The 25,109-nt window shown below is 45.1% G+C and overlaps 1 protein-coding gene across 2 annotated transcripts in view; it reads left to right on the forward strand.

The window, feature by feature from the left end:
• OSBPL10 (oxysterol binding protein-like 10) overlaps window positions 1-25,109 on the forward strand; it is a 409,019-nt gene that overhangs the window by 368,204 nt on the left and 15,706 nt on the right. For both annotated transcript variants that reach the window (XM_011985422.1, XM_011985430.1), the window contains 2 exons: window positions 1,392-1,541; window positions 19,636-20,116. In XM_011985422.1, the coding sequence (XP_011840812.1) occupies window positions 1,392-1,541; window positions 19,636-20,116 (631 nt within the window). The remainder of the gene's footprint in view (window positions 1-1,391; window positions 1,542-19,635; window positions 20,117-25,109) is intronic.

The raw sequence follows: 25,109 nt of genomic DNA on the forward strand, positions 1-25,109 counted from the left end.
AGTGATGTCAGATAATACCCATTATGAGGTGGCTAGAGAACTGGGCACATAATGAAAGAAAACTTAGCTTTTGGCTGGGGGAATATCCTGTGGGCTTCACTGAGACCTTCCCAACCATCTCTTTAGAATTGGGATTATTTAGAGCTGATTGAGAACACCTTAGGAGTATGTCTATGGAAAATGTCTGTTTACGTTGAAGTTTTAAAAATGCCTACCCCAGGAGGGAAGGAACACCACTATTACCTCTCTTTGGAATGTTGGAAAGGAATGGTCAGTGTGGGTATGTAAGGCCAGACAGTTTTAAACACCTTGGCCACTAAAATAACCTTTGTATGTTAGAAGTGCCTGTAGATATAAAATGATTCTGTCTAATGAGGTTAGTAAATTGTTCGTTTTTTGCATGAACATTTGGACAAGTCTGTATCCTTTCATATTTAATACCTTTGAGCTTCTGAATTTCTGTAGATTATGTCTGACCTGTTATTGATAATTGGAAAGAAATGTATAATGTTCTGTGCAGAGTGCTTTTGCTTATATATAAGCAAGCATCATAAGAACATAGGTAAATGTGGAGTGTGGAATGTGGAGACTTCTTTCAATAGAATGCTGAGGGCAAGTGTACCTTGTAGCCAGAGTTCTTAATACTTGGATATTGGAAAATTGTATGTGCAGTAATCCCCTTGCCCAGTTTAGTAAGTTGCCTGTTTTCTATGTAATGTGAAAAGATGGAATCGAGTAATTGAATTAATAAACTTGTATCGAGGAAAGCAGGGTCTGTTGGCCAGTGTGAATCCCAGTAGTATTATAAAGTTTCAGGAGTTTTGCCTTACATTTTCATTTGGTGTCTTCCTCCCTAAATTAATGCCAATTCTCAGCCTTTTCTTACACCTGGTAGAGTGATCCTAATTGATTTGGATAGAATAGTCTTACACATTTTTCCATAAATAATTTTAGTTACTCCCTGGATAATCCAACTTTTACTTCTAAACAGAAAAATTTATATTAGATATGAAGTGGCCTGGGTCGTGTAAGTTAACGGGAGTTTAACTTTGGTAAACTCCTACTTGCTAATAGGCAAAATGAAGGGAGCTCATACCCATATACTATAGTTAGTTTCTTAAAGAACAGGGAGCTGTTTTGTCAGGGGAAGTCCCTTAGGCTCACTAATCGGGGAAGACGGGAGAGGTGAAAGGGGATATGCAGTGTCCAAGGCACAGAGCCGACCCCCAGGGGACTCATCTGCCCCATGGCCAACAGGACTGGGTCACAGAGCAGCTCTGCGCATGACAGGATTGGGTTTCTTCTGTCATTGCAAAGCATATGAATTCATACACTTTATTTCTAACTTCTGTTGGACCAGCTGGTGATTTTTATTGATTATTTCATTTTAGCCAAACTCAGGCTCTGAATTGGTTTTGTCTGAAGATGAAAAAAGTGACAATGAAGATAAGGAAGAGACGGAATTGGGCGTCATGGAGGATCAGCGTAGTATAATTCTTCATCTCATTTCACAACTCAAACTTGGAATGGATTTGACCAAGGTAGGTTGGCATGTCCCCCTGGATTTGTGGTCCATTGTTGGGGTTCTGTCTCTATCCTCAAGCCTTCTCTATATACATTCTTTTCATTGCGGTGAGATTGGAGAAGTAGAGTGGGGAAAAAGGCCAGCATTGCTTTCAAGTATGGATATTCCAGGTATAATTTGAAAGGACATTTTTGTACACACATGGTTATCCTCAGGGCTGGGCAGCCTTGCATTTGATTCTCGGGAGGAGGTGCTACTCTACAAGGGCAGGGAGAACATCAGAAAAAGCATATGAGATGGTATGGAAAATTCAAGGTACTATTTCTTTGTTTCTTGCTGTGTTCTAGAGATAATTGTAGGTGGCCTACAGAGATGACTATGACACAGTGGCCATAGAGGGAAAAGATGGGGAAGGCAAATGGTGGCGCCGGGAATGAGGCCACTCTGCACACCCAACCTCACGACTGGCTGAGGGCTGTCCTTAGCTGTAACCGCTGGTCCCCAAGGGTAACCTTGTTGGTGATCCGAATCTTATTGCCATAGGTAGAAGTGGAACCAACTCTTCTTGGTGCTGAGTGTAGGCAGGGTGCTTCCTGAGGAACTTCACCAAGAGTACCCGTGTCCTCACCACTAATGTCATGGAGAGGGTCCCACATACGTTACCCCTCACCTCTAGTCAGTAGCTTCATTCTAGAGGCAAGCAGGAAAGGCAATTTTGTATGTAGCTGAAAGGTTGTGTGGTGTCATTGGGGCCATTGTTAGGTGATGGAAAGAACCTGGAGTTCGTCCTTCCTGGGTTCCACTCCCAGACAGTTACTCCAGTTGGGAGCCTTCCTGGCATGGTGGCATGAGAATTGCAGGAGGCGTGCAGAGGACCTAACCCGGTGCTGAACTCCTAGCAAGTGTGTCACCATCTTATCCTTATGAAATGCTATGTTATGTGATTTGACTGTGGTAGGGTAGAGAAGCAGCTGTCACACAGACAGACATGATCTGTGGGGAGGGTGTGCTGGGGAAGGAAGTTCTAGATTCTGAAGGCCAGCTAGAAAAATGTGGATGTCAGAGCCACTGAAGGCACAGCCTGGGGAACAGCCCTAAGGGCAGTTGGCTTGGTTGGCCACAGTGAAGGCTCTGGATTCCACAATCTCATCTCGGGCTAGGCAGGGGGCCAGAGGAGACAGGGAAGTGGCAGGAGTGTGAGGAATTCTTTGAAGAGGAAGATGACAGAACAGGGTGACTAACCATTTGTAGAAGATAGGAGAGAGACTGAGGAGATGGGAGCCTCTCAGATGACAGACAAATCTTTTCTTTGAAGTGTTTTCATGGGTTTGAATGTGAGCGTGTCTGATATTCTGGGAGACTGCACCACTTTAAACAAAACAGTGGGCCCACACAGAGGATGCCAGACATAGAAATTTCCCTCTTCGCCATCCTCCACCCTCTGTGTGGCTGCTTTTGTTTTGCACGCCAAGCTATGACGACCTGTTCTCCATGCTGCTGCCTTCCCTTCATTTCAGTCCTCTAGCTGGATAATGCTCATTGTTTTTCAGCTACAGGAGTCATTTAAATGCCTGACTTTTAAAAGATACCCATGTTTTATTCTTGTAGATTGTGTAGACACCCAGATGGAGCTTGAGTTAAAGTTTGATGAAGTGTGCATGATAATAATGTATACAAGTACGATCTAAAATCACAGTGTTTCCAAACTGGGTCATGAACCATTAGTGGGTTGTGAAACCATTTCTAAAGAATGAAATAAAATACAGAAGAAAATATCAGAGCATTCTGCACATGAAACCTAGTTCTTTTGATACATGTGTACTGGGTCACGATGTAAAATATATTCTCATTGTGGATTTTTTTTAATGTTTATAAAACTCAGACCTAGAATCATGAATGACAGAGGAAAGAGATTGTAAGAGAAATTGAAATTGCCAAGGTCAGATATGGAGAAGCAAGAAAATGCTGAGAGGACTATATTATGGCAAGCTGAGTGTCTGAGCGACTTCACGTTATTCCTGTCTTGGCCTAAAATAAAGAAATACCGCAACTATGCCTTTCGTGTTTATTATTGTTTTATTAGAATATGATTGTTCTGCATTTTCAGAGCCACAGCCTCTTCCTGAAAGAGCAGACATTGCATTTCTCCCAATACTCAGTTGAGTACCTGAAAGAATAACTTTTCCTGTCTAGAGTTTATTAACTTACTTTACAGGGAAGACTCTGTCATTCAAAAACCAAAGGAAGACTTGACAAACTGAAATACTTGTGAGAGAAAGAGGTAGAACTGTTACTATCCTATGTGGTTTCTTGGCTTCTGTTGCCTTGCATTATAAAAAGGTTGATGAAATTTCCTCTCTCCTTACTGTCCCCTTTTCTCTTCTTGGCACTTGTCCATGTCATTAAGTTAACCCTGTACTAAATAAGCAAGCAGTGGAAGAACTTAGCCAGAATGGAGTATCTGATGAGCAGGCACTCTGGAGAGAGAATCTTCTTCACCTCAAGGATGAAGGTCTAGTCTCTCTCCAAAAACAAGTATACTTCCGTATCCCTGAGGATGTGCCAGTGTTGACACATTTGTGAGTCACGACCAGCCCAACTGGGTACGTAGTGCTGTATCTTGCCATGTTTCACTGTGGTTACCAGACAGGGCCAGGTTCGTGGATGTTTGACCTGTGAGGTTGCTCAGTACCCCATGTTCAGAAGGGCTCCAGGCTTGGATTAATGCCCTGCTATCACTGTCTTGAAATTCTCAATAATTTTCAAATAAGGGGACTTGCGTTTTCACTTTCCACTGTGCCCCACACAGCATGTAGCTTCCTGCTTCCAGAAGCACCCTTGTCTGCCTTCTTTGCTCAGGATGGCACCATAACCCCAAGTTACTGGTGACTACCACCACTGGATAACCCACTGTATTTCCACATATTGTGGAAAAGAAGAGAGGATGGAGGAACCACAGTGAGGTGGAGGGTCACCAAAGGTCTGGAGTGTTGTGCATGCTGGTGAGTGGCTCCATTGAACCTGGAGTGGGCGTTAGGATCAGATCCTACAGAGCCTATGGGCCACGTGAAGGGGACAAACTTGATCCTGAGGACTATGGGAAGCCTTGGAAAGTCTGAGCAAATGAGCAACATCGTGTGGTGTTAGGGAGATCCTGACATGACTGTTGTGCCAAGTTCCAGGCTCCAAGAAGGGCCCACAAAATGCAGTGTTGAGGTTGGAGGCTTAGGACCATTTTTACCTAGTTTTCCGGGATATGAAAGGCAACCATTTGTAATGCGTTCACTCATGTAACATGTATTTATTGAGCACTGCACATGCTAGATACTGTTTTAGACAGTGGGATTGCAGCAGAGCATTCAGAATCCATGCCCTGATGGGGCCTGAGTGATGATGGAAGGAAACAGACAAGAAACAAGTGAGAGAGAGGGAAGGAAGGACGAAAAGAAAAGGAGATGGAGATGAAGTATAATGAAGAGAAACAGAGCATGTTAGGGAGGATAGCTGGTGGTGGGATGGGAGTCCCTCTTAGGTAAACTGGTCAGGGTGGCTAGGTAACATTTGAGTGGAGACCAGATTTAAATGAGGGAGACAGCCATGTGAGCATCTACGGAAGAGTGTTCTGGTCAGAGGGGATGGGGGTGAAAAAGGCCCAAGATGGATCTTGTTTGGCATTTGGGCATGAGGCCAATGTGGATGGATCAGAGTGAACTGAGTGGAATTGGCAGGAGAGTAAGTTGGTGAGACAGCAGGTCATAGGGCCGTTTAGGATATTGTGAGGGCTCAGGATGTTGTTTTGAGTGATACGGGCGGCCCCTGGAGGGTTTTGAGCAAGGGAATATGTGATCTTACTTGTATTTTTGTTTTATTTTTATTTTATGTTTTTGAGATGTAGTCTCGCTCTATCACCCAGGCTGGAGTGCAATGGTGCCATCTTGTCTCACTGCAACCTCCACCTCCTGGGTTCAAGTGATTCTCCTGCCTCAGCCTTCCGAGTAGCTGGGATCACAGGTGTGTGCCACCGTGCCCAACTGATTTTTTGTATTTTAAGTAGATACGGTGTTTCACCATGTTGCCCATGCTGGTCTCGAACTCCTGACCTCAAGTGATCCACCTGCCTTGGCCTTCCAAAGTGCTGGGATTATAGACATGAGCCACCATGCCTGCTTGCTTGTATTTTTAAAGGGTAATTTTGACTCTGCTGTGAAAAATAGACTGAGGCGGGGTGACTGGGGTGTGAAGAGCAGGGGTCAGGGTAGAAGAGAAGAGGAAGCTGGCCAGGCGTGGTGACTCACGCCTGTAATCCCAGCACTTTGGGAGGCTGAGGTGGGTGGATCACAAGGTTAGGAGTTTGAGACCAACCTGGCCAACATAGTGAAACCCTGTCTCTACTAAAAATATAAAAAATTAGCTGGGTGTGGTGGTGGGCACCTATGTAATCCCAGCTACTCGGGAGGCTGAGGCAGGAGAATTGCTTGAACCTGGGGGGCGGAGGTTGCAGTGAACCGAGATCATGCCATTGCTCTCCAGCCCGGGCGACAGTGCGAGACTCCGTCTCAAAAAAAAAAAAAAAAAAAAAAGGAGGAAGCTACTATAGTAACCTAGGTGAGGTGCTGGTGGCACAGTGCTAGTGGCTGATTCTGGATGTGCATAGAAGATACTGCCAACAGGATTTGCATATGATGTGCAGTATGAGAGAAAGAGAGGAATAAAAGATGACTCTAAAGTTTTGGCCTGAACAGCTAGAATAATAATAATTATTAATTGCCATTTGTTTTATTGTTTTATTATTAATTGCCATTTATTATTAATTGCCATTTGTTTCAATTATCTATTGCTGGTAACTAACCATCCCCCAATTTTTTTTATTCATGGTTATGCAATCTGGAATGGGCTCAGCAGGGCAGCTCTTATGCTGGTCTTGCCAGTGGTCACTCATGCCTATTGTTCGCTGGTGAGTTGGACTTGGCCAGAAGAGCTGGGCTCTTCTTTCTTCGTGAAGTCTTAGGACCTTTCTCTCTTCATGTGTTCTTGCCACATGGTTTCTCCAGCTGGGTCACCAGACTTCTTAATTGGCAGCTCAAGGCTTCTAAGATGGCAAAAGTAGAAGCTGATAAGCCTTCCTAAGACTTAGGCCCCAAACTGGCACAAGATCACTTCTATTTTATTTATTAAAGTAAGTCACAGATCCAGGCCAGATTGAGGAGGACTATGCAAAAGTGTAAATTCCAGGAGGTGTGGTTTATTGGAAGTCACCAATGTAACAGATTACCACTCCATTTTATGGAGGAGGAGGAGACTAGGGAAGAACAGGTTGGAGATGTTGGGGCTATCACAAATCCAGTCTTGGATCTGATTAGATCTGAGATATCCATCCACTAGGCATTCAAAAAGACATGTAGTCATTTGGATATATACAAATCTGGAGTTCATGAGTGAGGCTCAGGTACAAGTTTGAGAGGAAACAATGTATAGATGGTGTTCACAGCCATGAGGCTGGATGAGTTTCTCTAGAGAATGAGTAGAGACATGGGGAAAAATGTCCAATTACAGGATCCTGGCATATTCCAACATGGAGGGGTCAGGGAGATGGGAAGAATCTAGCAAAGGAGATTAAGAAGGTTCAGCCAGTGAAGTAGGATAGAAGTCAGAGGAGTGTGATGTTGTGGAAGCCACGTGAAGAGAGAGTATCAAGAAGAAAGAATTGATCAGTTGTGTTAAATTGCTGCTGATGGGTCCAGAAAGCTGGGGCCTGCAAATGGACCCTTGTATTTGGCTTTGCCAAAGTCTGATTGGAGTGCATTCAAGGGAGAATGGGAAAAAATGTGGTATAAAGACAGGGAGTAAAGATAGCTCTTTCAAGGAACTTTGATATTAAGGGAACAGAAAATTGGGTGGAACCTGTAGGAGTATCTGAAATTAAGGGAGATTTGGTTTCTTAAGATGCTTGAATGCTGATGGGATTAAGAGACAGGAAAAAATGCTACAGGAGAGAGGAAGCAGATGAGTGCGGGAATTTAAGGAGGTGAGAGGGCATTGGATCCAGTGCGTGGAAGGGGAATTGGCCAGAGATAGGATAATCCATCCATTGCAGCAGGGGGGCCAGGCAGAGAGAGGGGTACAGACACCAGAAGATGGCAGGAGACCTTCGTGGTTAAGCACATGGCTCTGAGCCAGACTGCCTGGGCTGGCATCTCACTGAGTTCCTGTCCATATATTACCTTGCATCTGAGTGCCTCTGTTTTCTCACCTTTAAAAGGGGGTTGATAATCGTACCTTCCTCATAGGGCCACTCTGTATGTATACATAGTGATGTGTGAAGGACTCAGAGCAGTGCCTGGCACAAAGTGCATGCTGTGTTTGCTGTTATCATTATCAAGTGAACTTTCCGGACTGCTTCAGTTTTCCCAGTGAGAAAAGCAGGAAAGTGACCCGCTGGGAGTGAAAAAGAGCAAAGAGTTATTAGAGGTTTGAGAAGGGAGAAGACAGGAAATAAGTGGTTGGGGAGACGAAGCAGGTAGGAGGATTGTCACACACCACCAGGGGGCCACTTAAGGTTTTGAGGTTGTGAATTTAAACTCAGAGTCTGCATGTTGTCTCTGTTTCTCTGAGAAAGTTGAGCTGCCAGATTGAGATATACAGAATGTGAGGGGCTGGATTAAACAGAGTTAAGGTTTTCTCAGTTAGTTGCCTGGATGGAGGGAGAGAGTAGCATTGTTGCTTGAGGCAGATCAAAGGGAGTAAGTATAGGGTTGGGCCAGGGACTCTACTGGGAGTGGAGGGAAGTGAGACCACAGCGGGGAGGTGGACAGTACAAGGTCAATGGGTCAAAGGTGCTGGTAGGACTAGAGACTGGATGGGGTGAATGGGACATATGGGACAGTAGCAGAGAGAGGGATGCTTGAACTTGAGATTATGGGTGGTAGTTAAAGATAATGGCAGCCTAGGATGTGTGTGTCTGTTTGTAACCCTGTATGGATTTCTCAGAGGATGGAGTCTGAACTCCAATGTTATAGATATAGAAAAATATCGAACAGTGTATTTTGAATCCTTTCAGAGAGCACAGCTGGCTTCAGAGAGTAGGTAGGAGGTTGGGGATACAGATTGTGGCCAAAACTAGTGGACTGAGCTGTGCTCTGGTGATGAGGTCCCTAGCCTAAAGATACCCAATTCATAGCTCATCAGTCAAGAACACGTGAGACAAGATTCATGGTTTGAGGCCAGGCACGGTGGCTCATGCCTGTAATTCCAGCACTTTGGGAGGTCGAGGTGGGCGGATCACCTGAGGTTGGGAGTTCGAGACTAGCCTGACCAACATGGAGAAACCCCGTCTCTACTAAAAATACAAAATTAGCTGGGCGTAGTGGCACACGCCTATAATCCTAGCTCCTCGGGAGGCTGAGGCAGGAGAATCTCTTGAACCCGGAGGTAGAGGTTGCAGTGAGCCGAGACTGTGCCATTGCACTCCAGCCTGGGCAACAAGAGCGAAGGTTCGTCTCAAAAAAAAAAAAAAATTCATGTTTTGTTAGAGAAGCTTGCTGAGATAATTTTCTATGACTCTTAAATAATTGTTTAAGTTGTTACTAATCAAAGAAACAAATGACCTTATTTTAGACCTTCTAAATCAGCAACAAAATAGTAGATACATATTTAGCGTATACAGGGTAAAAATGATGCCCCACCTCCTTGCTGATGGCATTATAAATTGATTGCATTTTTAGAAAGCATCGACTGCATGTGTCAAAAATCATAGCAATGTTCACTGAAACTTTTTTAAAAATTAAATTAATTTTAAAATTAAATGTTGAATGGATACAAAAGAATATAAAATATATGGATAATATAGGGCAGGGTCAGCAAACCTTTTTTTTTTTTTTTTTTTGAAACAGAGTGTTGCTCTGTCACCCAGACTGGAGTGGCGTGATCTCAGCTAACTCCAACCTCGGCCTCCCAAGTTCAAGTGATTCTCCTGCCTCAGCTTCCTGAGTAGATGGGATCACAGGTGCACACCACCATGCCAAGCTAATTTTTGTATTTTTAGTAGAGATGGGGTTTCACCATATTGACCAGGCTGGTCTTGAACTCCCAACCTCAGGTGATCTGCCCACCTCGACCTCCCAAAGTGCTGGAATTACGGGCAAGAGCCATTGCACACAGCCAGCAAACATTTTCTGTAAAAGGTCAGACAGGTGGCTCACATCTGTAATCCCAGTGGTTTTGGATGCTGAGGCAGAAGGATCGCTTGAGGCCAGGAGTTTGAGACCAGCTTGAGCAACCTAGCAAGACCTTGTCTCTACCAAAACTACTTTAAAATTAGCCAGGTGTGGTAACACATACCTATAGTCCCAGCTACTGGGGAGGCTGAGGCAGAAGGATCACTTAAGCCTAGGATTTTGAGGCTACAGTGAGCTATGATCATACCACTGCACTCCAGTCTGGGCAACAGAGCAACACATTGTTTTAAAAAATTTTGTATTTAATTAAATAAAAGACCAGATAACAAGTGTTTTTGGCTTTGCAGACTGTGTTCTATCTACTGCAACCATTCAACTCTGCCATTTGACCACAAAGGCAGCTGTAGATAATGCAGAAATGAATGGTTATAGTTTGTTCCAGTAAAACTGGTTGTCAAAGCAAGTGGAGATTTGGCCCATGGCTTGTATTTGTCGACCCCTGGTATATAGAATCACACTACAGTAGACATCATGTACTCACCACGGGTTTACCGAAAGTGACATCGTTACCTGTGTACGTTTCAATGGATATATAACATTCTACCATATGGCTGCATTATCATTTACTTTCCCAACAAATAGTCTGTGGTTGGTCACGTTGTCTCTTTTTGGCTTCTTGCTGTTATAGGTAATGATATAGTGAACACCTTCTTGGTCATACAGCCTTTTTCCTTTGATTGAATTATTTCATTAGGCCCGATTTCTAGCATCAATCACAATATGCAAAGATTAACATTGTGGTGCTTGAGCTCCTTTGTGTAAAAGGGAAATTTTAATGAAAAGGGTCAGCAGGCCAGTGTTTATCCTGGAAATGAACCCCTCAAGGCAGAGATGTGGACCTCAGGGATCTCTGGTCTCCCTGGTCCTGCTTCCACTTCTCTTGCCAGATCCCTCCAGCTGTTCTTCTCCCTGAATCTGGTTTTCAGTATACTGTCAAGCAAAGCCTGTTATCTCTCCCAAGTGTTTGCCTTTTAATAGAAGACAGAGTGGAGACCTGGCTTCCCTAAGCTTGTCTGTGTAAATCTGTTTCATGAGGGGATGCAGTTTGTGCGATCTCCATGCTCCCTTTCTGGCCTGTTGGCAGCAGCTCATCAATCCACACTTCTAGAAAGAGTGACAGTCACGATAGTCTTCAGGCCCCTTGGGGGTGTTGAGCGACCCAGCATGGGCCTTGGCCAAGCAGCATTGATTCTCATTCCAGCTCTCCACTGACTTAGCCATTGTAAATTGCAAAACCTCTCTGGACGCTAGTTTCCTCATCTGTAAAATGGAATAGTCGTACCTGCTTACAGGCATCTAAGAAGGTTACACAAGATAATGAGTGCTGTGCCCTGGCTTGAGCTCTAAGAACAGTTTAAGTCTGCAATATTTCAAATATTCTCACGGCAATGTTTTTGTCTTATACAATTATTTCTTCTTTTTCTCTGAGCAGGTGACGGATTGTTTATAGAAGTATCAGTGGTGGTCCTGGGGTTGCTCTGGGCATTGTGAGTCATTTTAGCTTTCAGCATTGTCACTGAAATATTATGTGACAAGGTTGTGTCTAATTTCTGTTGCTCGTATCTTCCCTGGTCTCCAAATGAGGTTACTGTTTCCTGATCATAGGGGTCTATAATCTGAGCCTGCCTAGAATGAGCATTTCCTGGATGCTAGGTAGGCACTGGACGGATTTAATACTGCCCTTTGATACTCACAATCAGCCTAGAAGGTTGGTATTTTTATTTTCTCCATTTTACAACTGAGGAATTGAGTCCTGGGGAGAAGAATTTGCCACGTACACATGGCTAGTCACTGCTAAGGGATGACGTTCTGCTCCCAACAGAGCTGGTGTCTGGGACTCTGGAAAACACAGGCATTAACTTCAGCAGATATCTTTCTATGTAGTAAATATCTTCTTGGAAAAGGTAAAATTTTATTTCAAACTCTTCCCATCTAACAAAAATTTTAATGAATGCTGTTCATAATGCTTCAGGCACCATGAAATGGGTGTGAAGGGAGCTGGCAGGTTAAGGAAACCCAGGGAAAAGGTTGGCTAAGTCAAGAAACCTTTTGCAGTGTGAATTATCTGCCCTTTATTTTGTAAAATTGGATTTCCGTGTATTTCTCCTGGTTTTCTCAAAATAGGACATAAATGAACCTTTGTGGTGGTCGAGGCCTCTCTGCTTGCTTGTTTGCACTGGGTGTGTTTGCCCATCTAAGGGTAAAATAGGAAGATGACTTCCAAGGTTATGAAGTGATGCTTCTTTTTTCTTTCTTTTCTTTTTCTTTAAAAAGATAAGGTCTTGCTCTGTCGCTCAAGCTGGTGTACAGTGGTGCAATCATAGCTCACTGCAGCCGGAAAATCCTGGGCTCAAGCGATCCTCCTGCCTCAGCCTACAAATGGCTAAGTCTGCAGTAAGACTACGGGTATGCACCACCACACGTGGCTAATTTAAAAACATTTTTTTGTGTAGAGACAAGGTCTTGCAGCCAGGTTGGTCTTGAACTCCAGGGCTGAAGCGATCCTCCCACCTCAGCCTCTGAAAGTGCTGGGATCACGGGTCTGAGCCACTGCACCCAGGCAACTGGTGTTTCTTTGAAGACAATTGCACCTACTCTTGGCCTTCTATTTGCAGAGGCCAGCTGTGCTCCCTGTTGTGGGGAGGGGACTATCCCTCTTTCCAGGTGTCCTGTGCCTTCCCCTATGGTGATTGTTTATTTCAGATTTCTAAGAGCCTGAGAGCCCAACCTGAAGATTATTTACTTCTAGATTGATGCCACTTTAAATGTAATTAATTGTTCTCTGAGTCCCTAGTGCAGATCCTCTCTTTTTTTCCTTCCCCCCAAATAGTTCATTGTCTTAATTATGTTAATGGAAGAAAAGGCAGTCTTTATTGATGGCTTGGTAAATCCATAGCAGTGATTTCAGGTCATTTGGATGCCATCAGTCTGAACAGCTGGGCCATCACTCACCCTCTGTCGGAGGCAGACAGCCCAATTAGTACTCACCACTCCTTGGGTCTGTATCCCTGGTGTCCACTGTCCAAGAAATGGATGATTAAATTACTTATTTGCAAACACACCAAAAAAAAAAAAAAAAGAAAGAAAAAGGAGAGGGTGCCCAGGAGATTGTAGGACAGGAAGAAATCAGACCAGACTAGGAAGTCTGTTTTAATGAAAAGTATGACATCTTGTCCAGAGTGTTCAGTTCATGGTTTTGAAGTTGATCTGGTGTTCTGTACAAACTCCAGTGAAACACACAACAGAAGATGAAAGAGGAAATAGTAATTCCGCTCCCAACCCATTCTGCTCCATCTCTCCAGGTATTCTTTTTTTTTCGTGCTCTGACAAAGCCACATCATTTCAAAGTACAGAATACATACCTAGTAGGTTGGACTTGATGTTGGCTGTGAGCCCATATTCCCTCAGTCTGCAATTTTGGGAAGGTTGTCTTTGAAAATTATTATGTTCTCAGGTATTGCATCCCCAGTAGAACGTTTTTTCTTTTTCCTCCAACTTTTTTATTTTGAACATTTTCCAATCTACAGTAAAGTTACAAGAATAGCAAAATGGACTCTCGTATTAGTTCTTGCATTGCTATAAAGAACTACCTGAAACTGGGTAATTTATCAAGAAAAGAGGTTTAATTGATTCACAGTTTTGCAGACTGTACAGGTTCTGGGGAGGCCTCAGGAAACTTACAATCATGGCAGAAGGCGAAGGGGAAGCTCTCAACATCTTACATGGCCAGAGCAGGAGAAAGAGAGCAAAGCGGGAGGTGCTACATACTTTTAAACAACCAGATCTCATGAGAACTCACTATCATAAGAACAGCAAGGGGAAGTGTGCCCCCATTATCCAGTCACCTCCCATCAGGCCCCATCTCCAACACTGGGGATTACAATTTGACATGAGATTTGGGTGGGGACACAAATCCAAACCATATCAACTCCCATATATTCTTCACCTTTTTTGGCCAATTACTAACATTTTGTGCTTTGCATTTCTTCTCCCTTCTTCCCTCTCTGCCAGCCTCTCTCCTCCACTCCTCCCTCCTTCCTTCTTCCATTTTTCTCTCTAGCTCTCAAGCTCTCTCCCTCCAGAACTTTATCCATACACATGCATGTACATATGTGTGTTACATATTGTGTTAGTCCATTTTCATGCTGCTGATAAAAGACATACCCGAGACTGGGAAGAAAAAGAGGTTTAACAGACTTAACAGTTCCAAATGGCTGGGGAGGCCTCACAATCGTGGCAGAAGGCAAGGAGGAGCATCATGTCTTACATGGATGGCAGCAGGCAAAGAGAGAACTTGTTCAGGGAAACTCCTCTGTATAAAACCACCAGATCTCATGAGATTTACTCGCTATTAATGAGAACAGCATAAGAAAGACCCACCCCCGTGATTCAATTACCTCCCACTGGGTCCCTCCCATGACACATGGGAATTGTGGGAGTTACAATTCAAAATGAAATTTGGGTGGGGACACAGCCAAACTATATCGTACATGTATGTTTATTTTTCGATTAACCATTTTAGAGTATGTTGCAGACATCATGACAGTTCTTCCCTACCCCTTTAGTGAGTATCTTTTAAGACTAAGGACATTATAGTATACATTTGTCACATTGGGAAATGTAACATTGAGGCAATATTATTTCATATTCAGCCCATGGTGAATTTTCCCAAATTGTCCCAATCATGTCCTTTATGGCTGTTTTTTAAAACTGCAGAATCCAACCCAGATTATGTTACATTTGGTCATTATGATGTCTCTAGTCTCCTTTAGCCTAGAAAATTCCCCTCCTTTTTCCCTTTCATGGCAGTGATACTGAAGAGTTCAAGTCAGGTTTTCTTTGCTTTCATTTTTTTTTTTTCAGACTGTTCCTCAGTTTGGATTTGTTTCCCGCCCCCACCATAGTTAAGAGTTAGACTAAACAGTTTGGGCAGTAATAATTGGCAGAGGTTGCTGAGCAGAGCCTCTTTTTTTTCCTTTTGGTAAAGAGAAGAGGAAGATGCCTTCATACAAGTGATTTCATTCCTTCTGGCTCCTTTGGAGCCTTTGAAGGCCCATCCTGGAGGTCGTCCAGCCACATTCTTTTTGGCCCCAGAGGTGTCTTAGGAGATCCAGTAGAGTGTGGGGCAGACCGGTTTTGAGTCTACTCATTCATTAGACATTTAGAGTGCACTTCTGATAGGTGAGGCTCTGGTTCCTTACCCCCCAAAACATGTTCCTGAAATAAGCTAGATTCCATGTAAGCTGGTTTCAGTCCAGAAGTTGGTATGTTATGTGAATGTTCTCATGTTCCTCGAGAGAAGCAGCAGCTGAAAACTTGGCTGGATATATTCAGAAGAATTAAAAGCATGGTGAGTGAGAATCTGCATTTAAAAATATGGGTAACTTCAATGTGTCAAAGGAAACAAAAGTGTCTCTCGTGCAGTTCATCTGTTTGTCTTGTTTTTTGCTGGGTACTAAGGGGTCAGGTATCTGTCCACTACAGTTTTGAAACGTGTACATGAATAAAAGCAAAAAAGCCTTGCAGGTGGAGATATTTGTGAGGTGTAGAGGATGGGAAAGAGGGGTTGTTGCTTTAGCCTTGGAAGCAGAAACAGTCAGAAAAAGCTTCACAGAGGAGAGAGCTACTTGAGCTGATGAACTTTTTGTCATATAGACAGGGCAGGAGAAAGGGCAGGAAAAGGGAGTGTGTGTGTGTGAGGGGAGATTTGTGCAGGGAGGGATGGGGGCAGTCAGTCAGGATATTGTGTGAGACCAGAGGGAGGTGGGGGCTTTATCTCTTACAGAGATTTTAGAAAGATGACTCTGGCTGTGGGGTGGAGGAGAGTTGGAGGTATGACAGGAGGCTGGACATCCAGTTCAGGAGCTACACCTCCCATGCCTTTCCTTCATTGCAGCGATCTCCCTTCCATTTATGATGTTGATGATAGGGTTTGGAATGGTGGATTTTCTTGCTATGCTGGGAAGAGTGAAATGGCCTTAGAAGGTGGGGCTCATGTCCCACAGTCTTGCCCATTCTATCTCCTTTGCTCACTTCTTTTAAAAAAATTATTGTTATTATTATTTGTAGTGATGGATTCTCACTGTGTTGCCCAGGCTAGTCTTAAACTCTTGGCCTCAAGTGATCCTCCTGCCTCAGCCTCCCAAATTCTTGGGATTACAGGCATGAGGCACCATGCTTGGTCCTTTCCCCTCTTCTTAATCCATGACAGCAGCTGGGGTGGCTCAGACATCCTAACTGTCTCCCTTGTCCACTGAGAGAAGATGTTCTTGTTAACCAGAAACAGATAATCGTGATGTGTCATGGGGTAATGACAGGGGACTTGGAGGTGGCAGCTGGGAGCCTGAGGTTCCCTGCTGGCTCAGCCACTGGGTGGCCCAGGCATAGTGCCCTCGCCTGTGGCACCAGGGCGTTGCACGAAATCATCCTGAAGGCTGCCTTTTGGTTCTGACATTCCATGACTCAGGGTTCCAAGTGGAATTCTTTTTCTTATTTATTTACTTACTTACTTATTTTTAATCCTTCAGCTTCTGAGTTCAGAAATGCTGATTAAATTGGGGAAAATATCTTAAATTCTTCTCCTTTTCAAAAGTACATAACTAGAGAGTAAACATTGTATCGATTTTCCTTGTTAACTTTAATCTTGGGTACAAACATGAGGATTCGTGTTCAGGGTGGAATTATTGCCACAGAAGCCCCATTGCCATAGAGTGGGGAAAAAGACACGAGCCGAGGTTACGAAATTATCTTTGTTTGAAGTTATACCCGTCAGGGCTGATGGCCTCCGTGTATGTTTCTGTCCTTCCCCTTCCCTGGCCTGCCTTCTGATCACAGGGCCCCTTGGACCTGGGAAGGGAGAGAGCAGGAGATGGAGTCACTTGTGGAAGGGGTGCAGATGCAGACATTTGTTGGCCACCTGTCCTTTGTCATTGATTTGGCTTCATTAAGGGATTTCCAGGCTGCTGAAATTCACACTCCGCAACCTGTGCCACCCTATCTGGGTGGAGTTCATAGGGGAGCCCTTGGGTGATTCTGGGGCAGAAGAGGGAAGTGTGATGAGTATTTGGGGGTCAATTACTCTGCTATTGGACAGCTATGTGGTGGGAGAACACAGCAGCCTGACCCCAGTGAAGCCTCATTGGAAGAGCAGCCCCCAGAGAGCACAGTGATGGCTGCTGAATGACGACCTGTCCCCACGAAAAAGGCATAGGAAGTGATAGAGGTGGCATCTGAAGGCTGTTTCAAGCTAAATGCTTTTCTTGGCCGGATGAGATCCTAGGACAGCCAGATTCTCAATTTTTTCAAGTTGTGGATTAAAGAAAATTAGGAAACCTCCATTGATTTGCATAGTTGTGTTTTTAAATAATGTTTCTTCTTTGTGTGTATTATAAAAGCAAAGCAGAAAGATACTCAGAAAAAAGAGTGTTGAAATCACTCCGTTCTATCACCCAGACAGACATGTTAAGGTTTTGAGTGTTTTTATGATTCTTGGATTGTATTACATGTTCAATTTTACATCTGGCTGCTTTTTTATTTAGCACAGGTACATTTTCTCCTGACATACTTTTTAAATGAAAGATAGAAAAGCATTAAAGGAGATCCACCAAGCTTTACCTCTCTAGCAGACGGGGTTTTTTCTAGTTTCCTCTGAAATTTCTGTACTTTGCTGTTCTCATGTCTGCCTGTCTCTCTCTGGACATCTGTATTAGTCCCTTGAGTGTCGCTGTGACAGAATGAGACTGAGTAGTTTTTAAGAAAAGTACATTTATTTAACTCGCAGTTCTGCAGACTGGGAAGTTGAAGAGCATAGTGTCACATCTGGCTGGCTTCTGGTGAGGGCCATGCACTGGGTCAAAACGTGGCAGAAAAGGGAGCGGGTGTGTGCAGAGATCACGTGGGAAGCACAAGGGTCTAGGAAGCCAAAGTCACTTCTAGAACAGCATGCTCTTGCGGTCCCTAATTCAGTCCTGAGAGAGTGAGAACTCGCTCCTGAAGGAAGGCATTAATCTCTTCGTAAGGGATCTGTTCCCATTTCCTGTACACCTTCTGCTAGTCCCCACCTGCTAACACTGACACATTGGGGATCAAATTGCAACACTCATTTGGGAGGGGACAAACTCAAACCACAGCGGTGTCTCTTCTCCCTTCCATCATATCCAAGCCATTTGCAGGGAACGGGGTTGGAATCCTGAAGTAGAGTCAGGGTTACAGATCTGTGAGCCTGTGTGATATTTGTGGTCCGTGATCATACAGCCTCCCAAATGTTTTCATGGGGGTGAAGGACTGCAGAAAGGAAGGACAGAATTCGTTATGTAAAGAGGGATTGTATACCAGGCCCATGGTGTTGGTCAACTCACTGGAACCCGGCGTGTTGCCTGCATGGCCCAGCAGATCTGGGCTAGCTTTCCAGTTTCAAAATCCTGTGAGTCCACGTTAGGAGGAACAGGATGAGATGCTCCGGGTTAAAGCTGGCTGTGTGTTGCAGCTAAGTGGGTGGATTATTAATACCCGATAACTCTTTGGGAGGCCGAGGTGGGTGGATGGCTTGAACTCAGGAGTTCACGATGAGCCTGGGCAACATGATGAGACCCCGTCTCTACTAAAATAAAAAAAATTAGCTGGGTATGGTGGCAGGGCCTGTAGTCCCAGCTACTCAGGAGGCTGAGGCAGGAGAATTGCTTGAACCCAAGAGGTGGAGGTCGCAGTGAGCTGAGATTGTGCCACTGCACTCCAGCCTGGGTGACAGAAGGTGACTCTGTCTCAAAACAAACAAAAAAACAAATACCCGATATTTGTTTTAAGTTATTTTAAGATCACTCTAGGACAGTGAAAAATGGACTTTCTCTTCTTTAAAGAGCAGCAACAGTAATGAGTTATGGGCTTCTCAGTTTCAGAATACCTTCAGTTGCTTTAAGTGACTTAAAGCAAATGATCAAGTAATCATTGGGTTACAGACATTTGGAGTTGTAGAGCCCCCTGAGTAACCACCTGGATCCACTTCGGATCAATGAGGAGTCTCTGTCTTATCTCTACCAGAGTTATCCGGGCCCTACAAGGTTTCTGTCTTCAGTCATGGTGCCAATAACAAACGTAGGGGTAGCCACTCTGCCAGTCCTTTAGCAGCAGGTTCAGCAGGTTCAGTGCCAGCCTGCTTTGTAACTTCCACTGGTTTCTCCTGGACCAGCCTTGAGGACCGACCTTCACAGATGGAATCACCATGGCCCCTCTTCTGTGCGGCAGCTCTGTGGACATTTGCCTGCTGATGGGCCTGCCCCCTCCTGGAGGTGGGCTCTTTCTACAGTCCTACCCTTCCCCGGCCATGGTGGGGCTTGTACACCATTCTTCTACCGAGGTCTCCCAATGCACACTGTCATTGGTGGTGGGTCCTGGTCTGTCTGGACCCCCTATGAAGTGGCACCAGCAAACCCCAGTATCCATGTTTGTGGGAACACATTGATTGCCGTCTCCCCTACCCCCGCCCCCGCCGCCCCACTTGTTCGTGCCTGATGGCAGGAGGAATACAGAAAAGCCCTTTGAGGCTGTTTTCTTCACATCCCTAAATAATGGAGAGCTAGGGGAGAGATGGCAGTGGAGACTGGGACAGAGACTATTGTGTTAGCCCAGGTAAGCAAGGAAGAAAATCACTTAGAACAGTCTTGTTGACAAAGCTGGGCTCCCATTGATTCCACTGCCACTTCTCATTTCTTTGATATTGTTTCCCTTGATTTGTCATTTGTGCACAAGTCAAAACAGACTGCTCCCTGGCTGGAGATGTTCTGAATTTGCTTGACAGTGGTTGCAGCCTTTACTTTTCTTTTCAGCTTTTCCATGTAATCCCAAGGATTCCTGTCTGACTTTGTGTGCTTCCAAATGCAGGTGGTGCTTCCCACCTTTATCCTGGAGAAGCGATCTTTGCTGGAGATGTATGCAGATTTTATGGCGCACCCAGATCTACTGCTGGCCATCACCGCTGGGGCCACACCAGAGGAGAGAGTCATTTGCTTCGTGGAGTATTATCTCACAGCCTTTCACGAGGGCCGCAAGGGTGCTTTAGCCAAGAAGCCCTACAACCCCATCATAGGCGAGACATTTCACTGCTCCTGGGAAGTTCCCAAGGACAGGATCAAGCCTAAGAGGACTGCTCCCCGCTCTCCTGCTGGCTGTCATGAACACCCAATGGCCGATGACCCTTCCAAAAGCTACAAACTAAGGTTTGTGGCTGAGCAAGTGTCCCATCACCCACCCATCTCCTGCTTCTACTGTGAGTGCAAGGAGAAGAGACTGTGCGTCAACACTCATGTATGGACCAAAAGCAAGTTCATGGGCATGTCCGTGGGGGTCTCTATGATAGGGGAAGGTAAGCCATGTCGTGTGTTGGAGTTTGGCTCTTACACAGTGACATTTCTATACCTGGTAGATGATTGATAATTTTGTGTGTGGAGTTTTCTTGTTGTTGTTTTTAACTTGTTTTGGAATTAGAGGGTGGGTGGTAAAAGGGATGGGTTTTGTTATTTGGGGACAAGGTCTGGTAATTTCCCAGTGGGGCCAAGGTAATGGATATCTGCCTGACAGCCGCCCACCTGGACCTTCGCACCTGGACCTTCCCGTGCTGTGCATGTGCGTGCGCGTCTTACAGGTACGTTTTTCTTTCAGCTTTGCATGAATATAAGAGTTGGCCTCCAAATCTATGAAAACACATTTTTATTCATCCTCACCGGTGTTCTGGCTCACAGACAATGAGGATAATCATGCTGCCTATTCAAAATCTGCTCATAAAAATTCCCAAGACAAATCTTTCGACTCTATGCTAGAAATTCTGAAGAAAGAACATAGTATAATCACGCCACTGGTGGATCACGCATTCTTATTTTAGCAAATGGCTGTGAATGAAGTTTATTCATTGTTTGAAGAAACCTATAATAATCCTTGTTAAATTCAAGCATCTGTGTTACTGGTTCTTCCAACTTATTTTTGAGTCACAAATCTCTTCAAGGCTCTAAGGCTGTGATTCTCTTCCTAGAAAAAAAGAATCGAACTCCAAATTTGTCTTTGAGTTTCAGAGAGTACATGGCTCCTTAGAAGCCCTTCCAAAACCCCATGAGATAAGAGCACCTTTCATTCCCTTAGCACATTTTTATCGAGCACCTGCTGGACGCTTGACATTGCCTTAGGAGCTGTGGCTACTTGAGTAAACAAAACAGACCAAAAAAAGCTGTGTTCTTGTGATGCTTCTATACTCCTTCTTTCTCATGGGGAAATGAAATAAGTAAATAACATTGGTTGTGTGGTAAGTTGAAGAACGATAAGTGTTGTAGAGAAACATAAAGCAGGTAGGGGTCTGGGGAAGACGAGGGAGAGGGCAGTTGAACTTTGAGATGAGCTGGCCAGTGGGAAGGCTTCACTAAGGTGTTCTTTGAGCAAAGACCCAAAGTGGGCAAAGAGCGGGCAAGGCAAGCCTTATAGATCACTGGGAAAGAGTTCATGTGCAGAAAGAACGAGGCAGAGGCCTAGAGGTAAAATGTCCCTGGCGTGGGGATGGAGACAGGAAGCCCATGTGACTGGAGCAGGGTGAACAGGGGCCGGTGGAGGTCAGGGAGGTGATGGTGACCAGATTATGTAGGACCTCATGGGCTATTGCTAAGGACACTGGCTCTTACAGTGAGGGAGCCAGGAAGCCACTGGCACTTTTGAGCCGGAGAGTACCAGGCTCAATCTCACAGTTCAGCAAGACTGCTCCAGCCATTTGTTGAAAACAGACCCTGACAGGGGTAGTGGTGGAAACAAGGAGACTAGGGAGGAGTTTGTGAGAATAACTAAGCAGGTGATGATGGTGGCTTGGACCAGGTGGAGAATAGTGGAGGAAGTACAAGTAGTGGAGTAGTAAGGATCTGGATGGGTTCTGAAGTTAGAGCCAAGAGGATTTGCCTCTGGATGGGATGTGGAGTGAGAGAGAAAGTGTTGCCAAGGTTTTGACCTGAGCACCTAGAAGGATGGACTAGCTGTTAACTGAGATGGGAAGACTGAGGGCTGGGTAGTGGGCTACTTTGAAGGGAGAGTGTGGGAGCTCAGGGCGGTTGTTAGGGTTTGGTCATTGAAGGGAGTGCTAGAGTAGGCAATTGTGTATGCAAGCTGGAGTTTCATAGGGAGGGTCCTGGCTGAGATAAAATATTTAAGGCCTTGAGACTAATGTGACTGCTGAGTGAGCACTGATTTCTGAAGCATTAAGCAGCATGAAGAGGTCCACAAGATGAACGGCCAGCCGAGGAGACTGATGAGGGGTGGCCAGAGAAGTAGACTGAATGGAATGGGAGAAGGTGCTCCCTGCTAGGCAGGTGAAGAAACAGACGGAATGGAATGGGAGAAGGTGCTCCCTGCGAGGCAAGTGAAGAAGGGCTTCAAAGTGCGACAGTGATCAGTTGCATCACGTGATGCCTGGTTACTTCAGTAAGATGAGAACTGAGAAGCGATCATGGATTTTGGATCATGAAGGTCACTCGTGACCTTGACAGCAGTTGTCAGTGGAGTAGCACTAGTGAAAATCTGACTAAAGTCAAGAGAGAAGGAAGGAGACGAATTGGGGACTGTAAATGTAGACAATTCTTCCTTATTTATGGTTTGCATGCAATGATTCTATTCAGGAAAATACCCACTCTTGGGTTCCGCTTCTCTGTTAGGTTTACACCCCAAAGTGCCGTCCCCCTTGCGTAGATAAGACGGCAACTCCAGAGTGCCCACAGATGCACTCAGCATTCATGTCGGGCCTTCACCGGGGTCTTCCTTGCACACGGGTCTAGTAATCAGCCAGCTCCTGCTACACTCCTCACACCTTCCTCTCAAGGATCAATCAGGATCAAGAAGTTCACCAATGAGACATTCATTAATTTGTGCAGGAGGCCAGGGACATGCCTGTTACCAGGATGATCTTGGGCCACTCAGTTTAGGCCTTTTCCACAATTCAGATGGAGGTGGGTTGTATCTGTGGGGGAAAGATGTAAAAATACATCTATCTTTAGATAAACCTCATCAGTAATGAATATTTTCCCCCTCTTAGGTTATCTTCTGTGAGAGTGCAGTATTGCAACTATTTTCCAATTAGAAAAGTCCCAATTTATGACTGGGTTGTCTGACTTTTCCTGCTGTTGACAAGGGGAGAGGGATGCCAGAAGTCGTCTCTCTTCTTAAAGAGGAGCTGTTACCAGTGATGACTGGACCATGACATCTTGTAGCTGAAAGGGCATTTGTCCGCCATATGCTCCAGGGTTTCCAGCTGTGCTGTAGAGAATCCCAGGCTCCTTAGAGGGGCACAGGGAGTGAGTGGTGAGACTGGTCTTCTTCCCAAGTCCACTCCAGCCTGAGCATCTCTATCCATCCTTACCTGTTTACCAGATGGACTTCCCTATACAAGTTTATTTCCAAAAGGATTCTCTTGCTTCAGAATGCTCAGCAGACCTTGGATGAGTTCAGCTATCCTCATTTCACAGATGAGGAGCCTGAGAGGGGCAGCTTGCCTAGGAACCTGTGCATAATTAACAACAATATCCATCCTGCCCTCAGCACAAGGCATTGAAGGGGGATGCAGGGCAGCTGCTGGGGTCTCCTTCAGTCAGGGGCCATTTCTCAGCTCATCTCTGACCTGTGGATGAGATACCAGAATCTGAGGAGGTTCAGGCAGCCCCCTGAGTTCACAAGCCCAGGAAAAGCAGAGGAGCAGGGTTGAGGAGCAGGGTTGAGCAGCAGGCGGTGGGCCAGGGAAGGGGGGACCTGGTCAAGGTAGGTTAGAGCCCTACATGGACACAGCCAGGGCTGTTGAGGCCTCTCTCTGACACTGAGAAAACTTGATTCAAGTGTGTTTCTCGGCGGGGCAGGGCTAGAGGAACAAGAGATATTTCCTCACCGGCCTCTTTTCTGACCCCAGTGACTGCTTGTTCTCCTGAACTCTGCCTTCTCCTTGGATGAAGCAACAGGGAGCTGCCACCATGCAGTACTGTTTGGGTTAAAGCCCCCTGGCAGGTTTCAAAAAGTGTGTCTCAGCCCAGACTGGGGACTCTTGAAATTGCATGAACTGAGAGCTCTGGTTAGAATACTCGGGTAGCTCTTCCTGTTGAAAGCATGGAGAAGATTGCCAAGGACTCCCCTGTGGGAGGAGTTGTTCACATTAATTTTTATACTTAAGTTTGTAATAAGAATGGGAGCAACATTAATCCTGGTTCTGACTTATCTGGGGCTCTGTGTTTTCGTAGGTTGCTTTAGGCTTGCCTCATGCTATGAGGTTTATATTGGTAGAAAAACCTTTTCCTTTTCTTAAAAACAAAAATTGGTATTCAGGAGACTCATCTCATTGTATTTCATTTTATTCCTTATTCTAAATTTCCCACATAATAAATATTTTGAAGATGAAATATGTTTGTTTGCTAGAGAAGGTAGAGAAGGCAGTTCACACTTTGTATTTATGTCCCGTATGCAAGATGATTCCTTGCACATTTTCTACAGATAGTATTTTAAACATGTTTACCTCCTTATCTGTAACAGTGGTGGCTCGAATAAATCTGTCATTTACCCATTCACTTATCCATTCATCCGTTTATTTGTTAAGTGATTGGCACCATCCTTAATGCCAGAGATGCAGCAGAGGCCACAGCACACAGATTCCGGGCCCCCGGGAGCTCATGCTCCAGCAGGAGGGCCAGAGAGAAGACAAGACATGTGCGTGAAGTCCTCAGTGTGATAGATGATGATTGACACTAAGACAAAGTAGGAAGGAGGAGAGAGAGTGAAGCTGGGGCAGGGAGGTTGCAGTTTTCCCTAATGTGAACCTCAACAAGATAGAGCAGCTGAGGAAGGGCCTGAAGCAGGTTTAAGAAGGGGTCTTCTAGGCAAAAAAGAACAGCAAGTAGTAAGGCCCCAAGTTGCGAGCGAGTGGCTGGGGTGTTTTGAGGATAGCCAGGGGCCACTGTGTCTGCAGCAGAGTGAGTGGGTGGCCGGGAAGAGAGGAAATAAGGCCAGAGAGGAGAGGCCACATTTTGGGATCTGATTTTGGGGACCTGGAAGGACTTTGCCGTTTGCTGTGAGATGGCAGTTGCTGGAGGGTAGACATGATTTTAGCAGCATCCGTGTTGGCTGAGTGAAGAATAGGCTGAAGGCGGAAGTGGAGAGGGCCCAGTGCAAAGATAGAAGCAGAGAGGGAAGTTGTTTCTTATTTCTCTTCTTCCCCCACCACCACCCCCCACACACACGCATGCACACATGCACACACACGCACATACACACACACAGTTTGAATCTGTGATTAGTCAGAGTAAGTGCTTGGTGAATAGAATGCCTTTTGCCTGGGGATTTCCCTGCACTTGCTG

The sequence above is a fragment of the Mandrillus leucophaeus genome, unplaced genomic scaffold (genome assembly GCF_000951045.1).
Source record: "Mandrillus leucophaeus isolate KB7577 unplaced genomic scaffold, Mleu.le_1.0 Scaffold107, whole genome shotgun sequence".
NCBI classification, from domain to species: Eukaryota; Metazoa; Chordata; class Mammalia; order Primates; family Cercopithecidae; genus Mandrillus; species Mandrillus leucophaeus.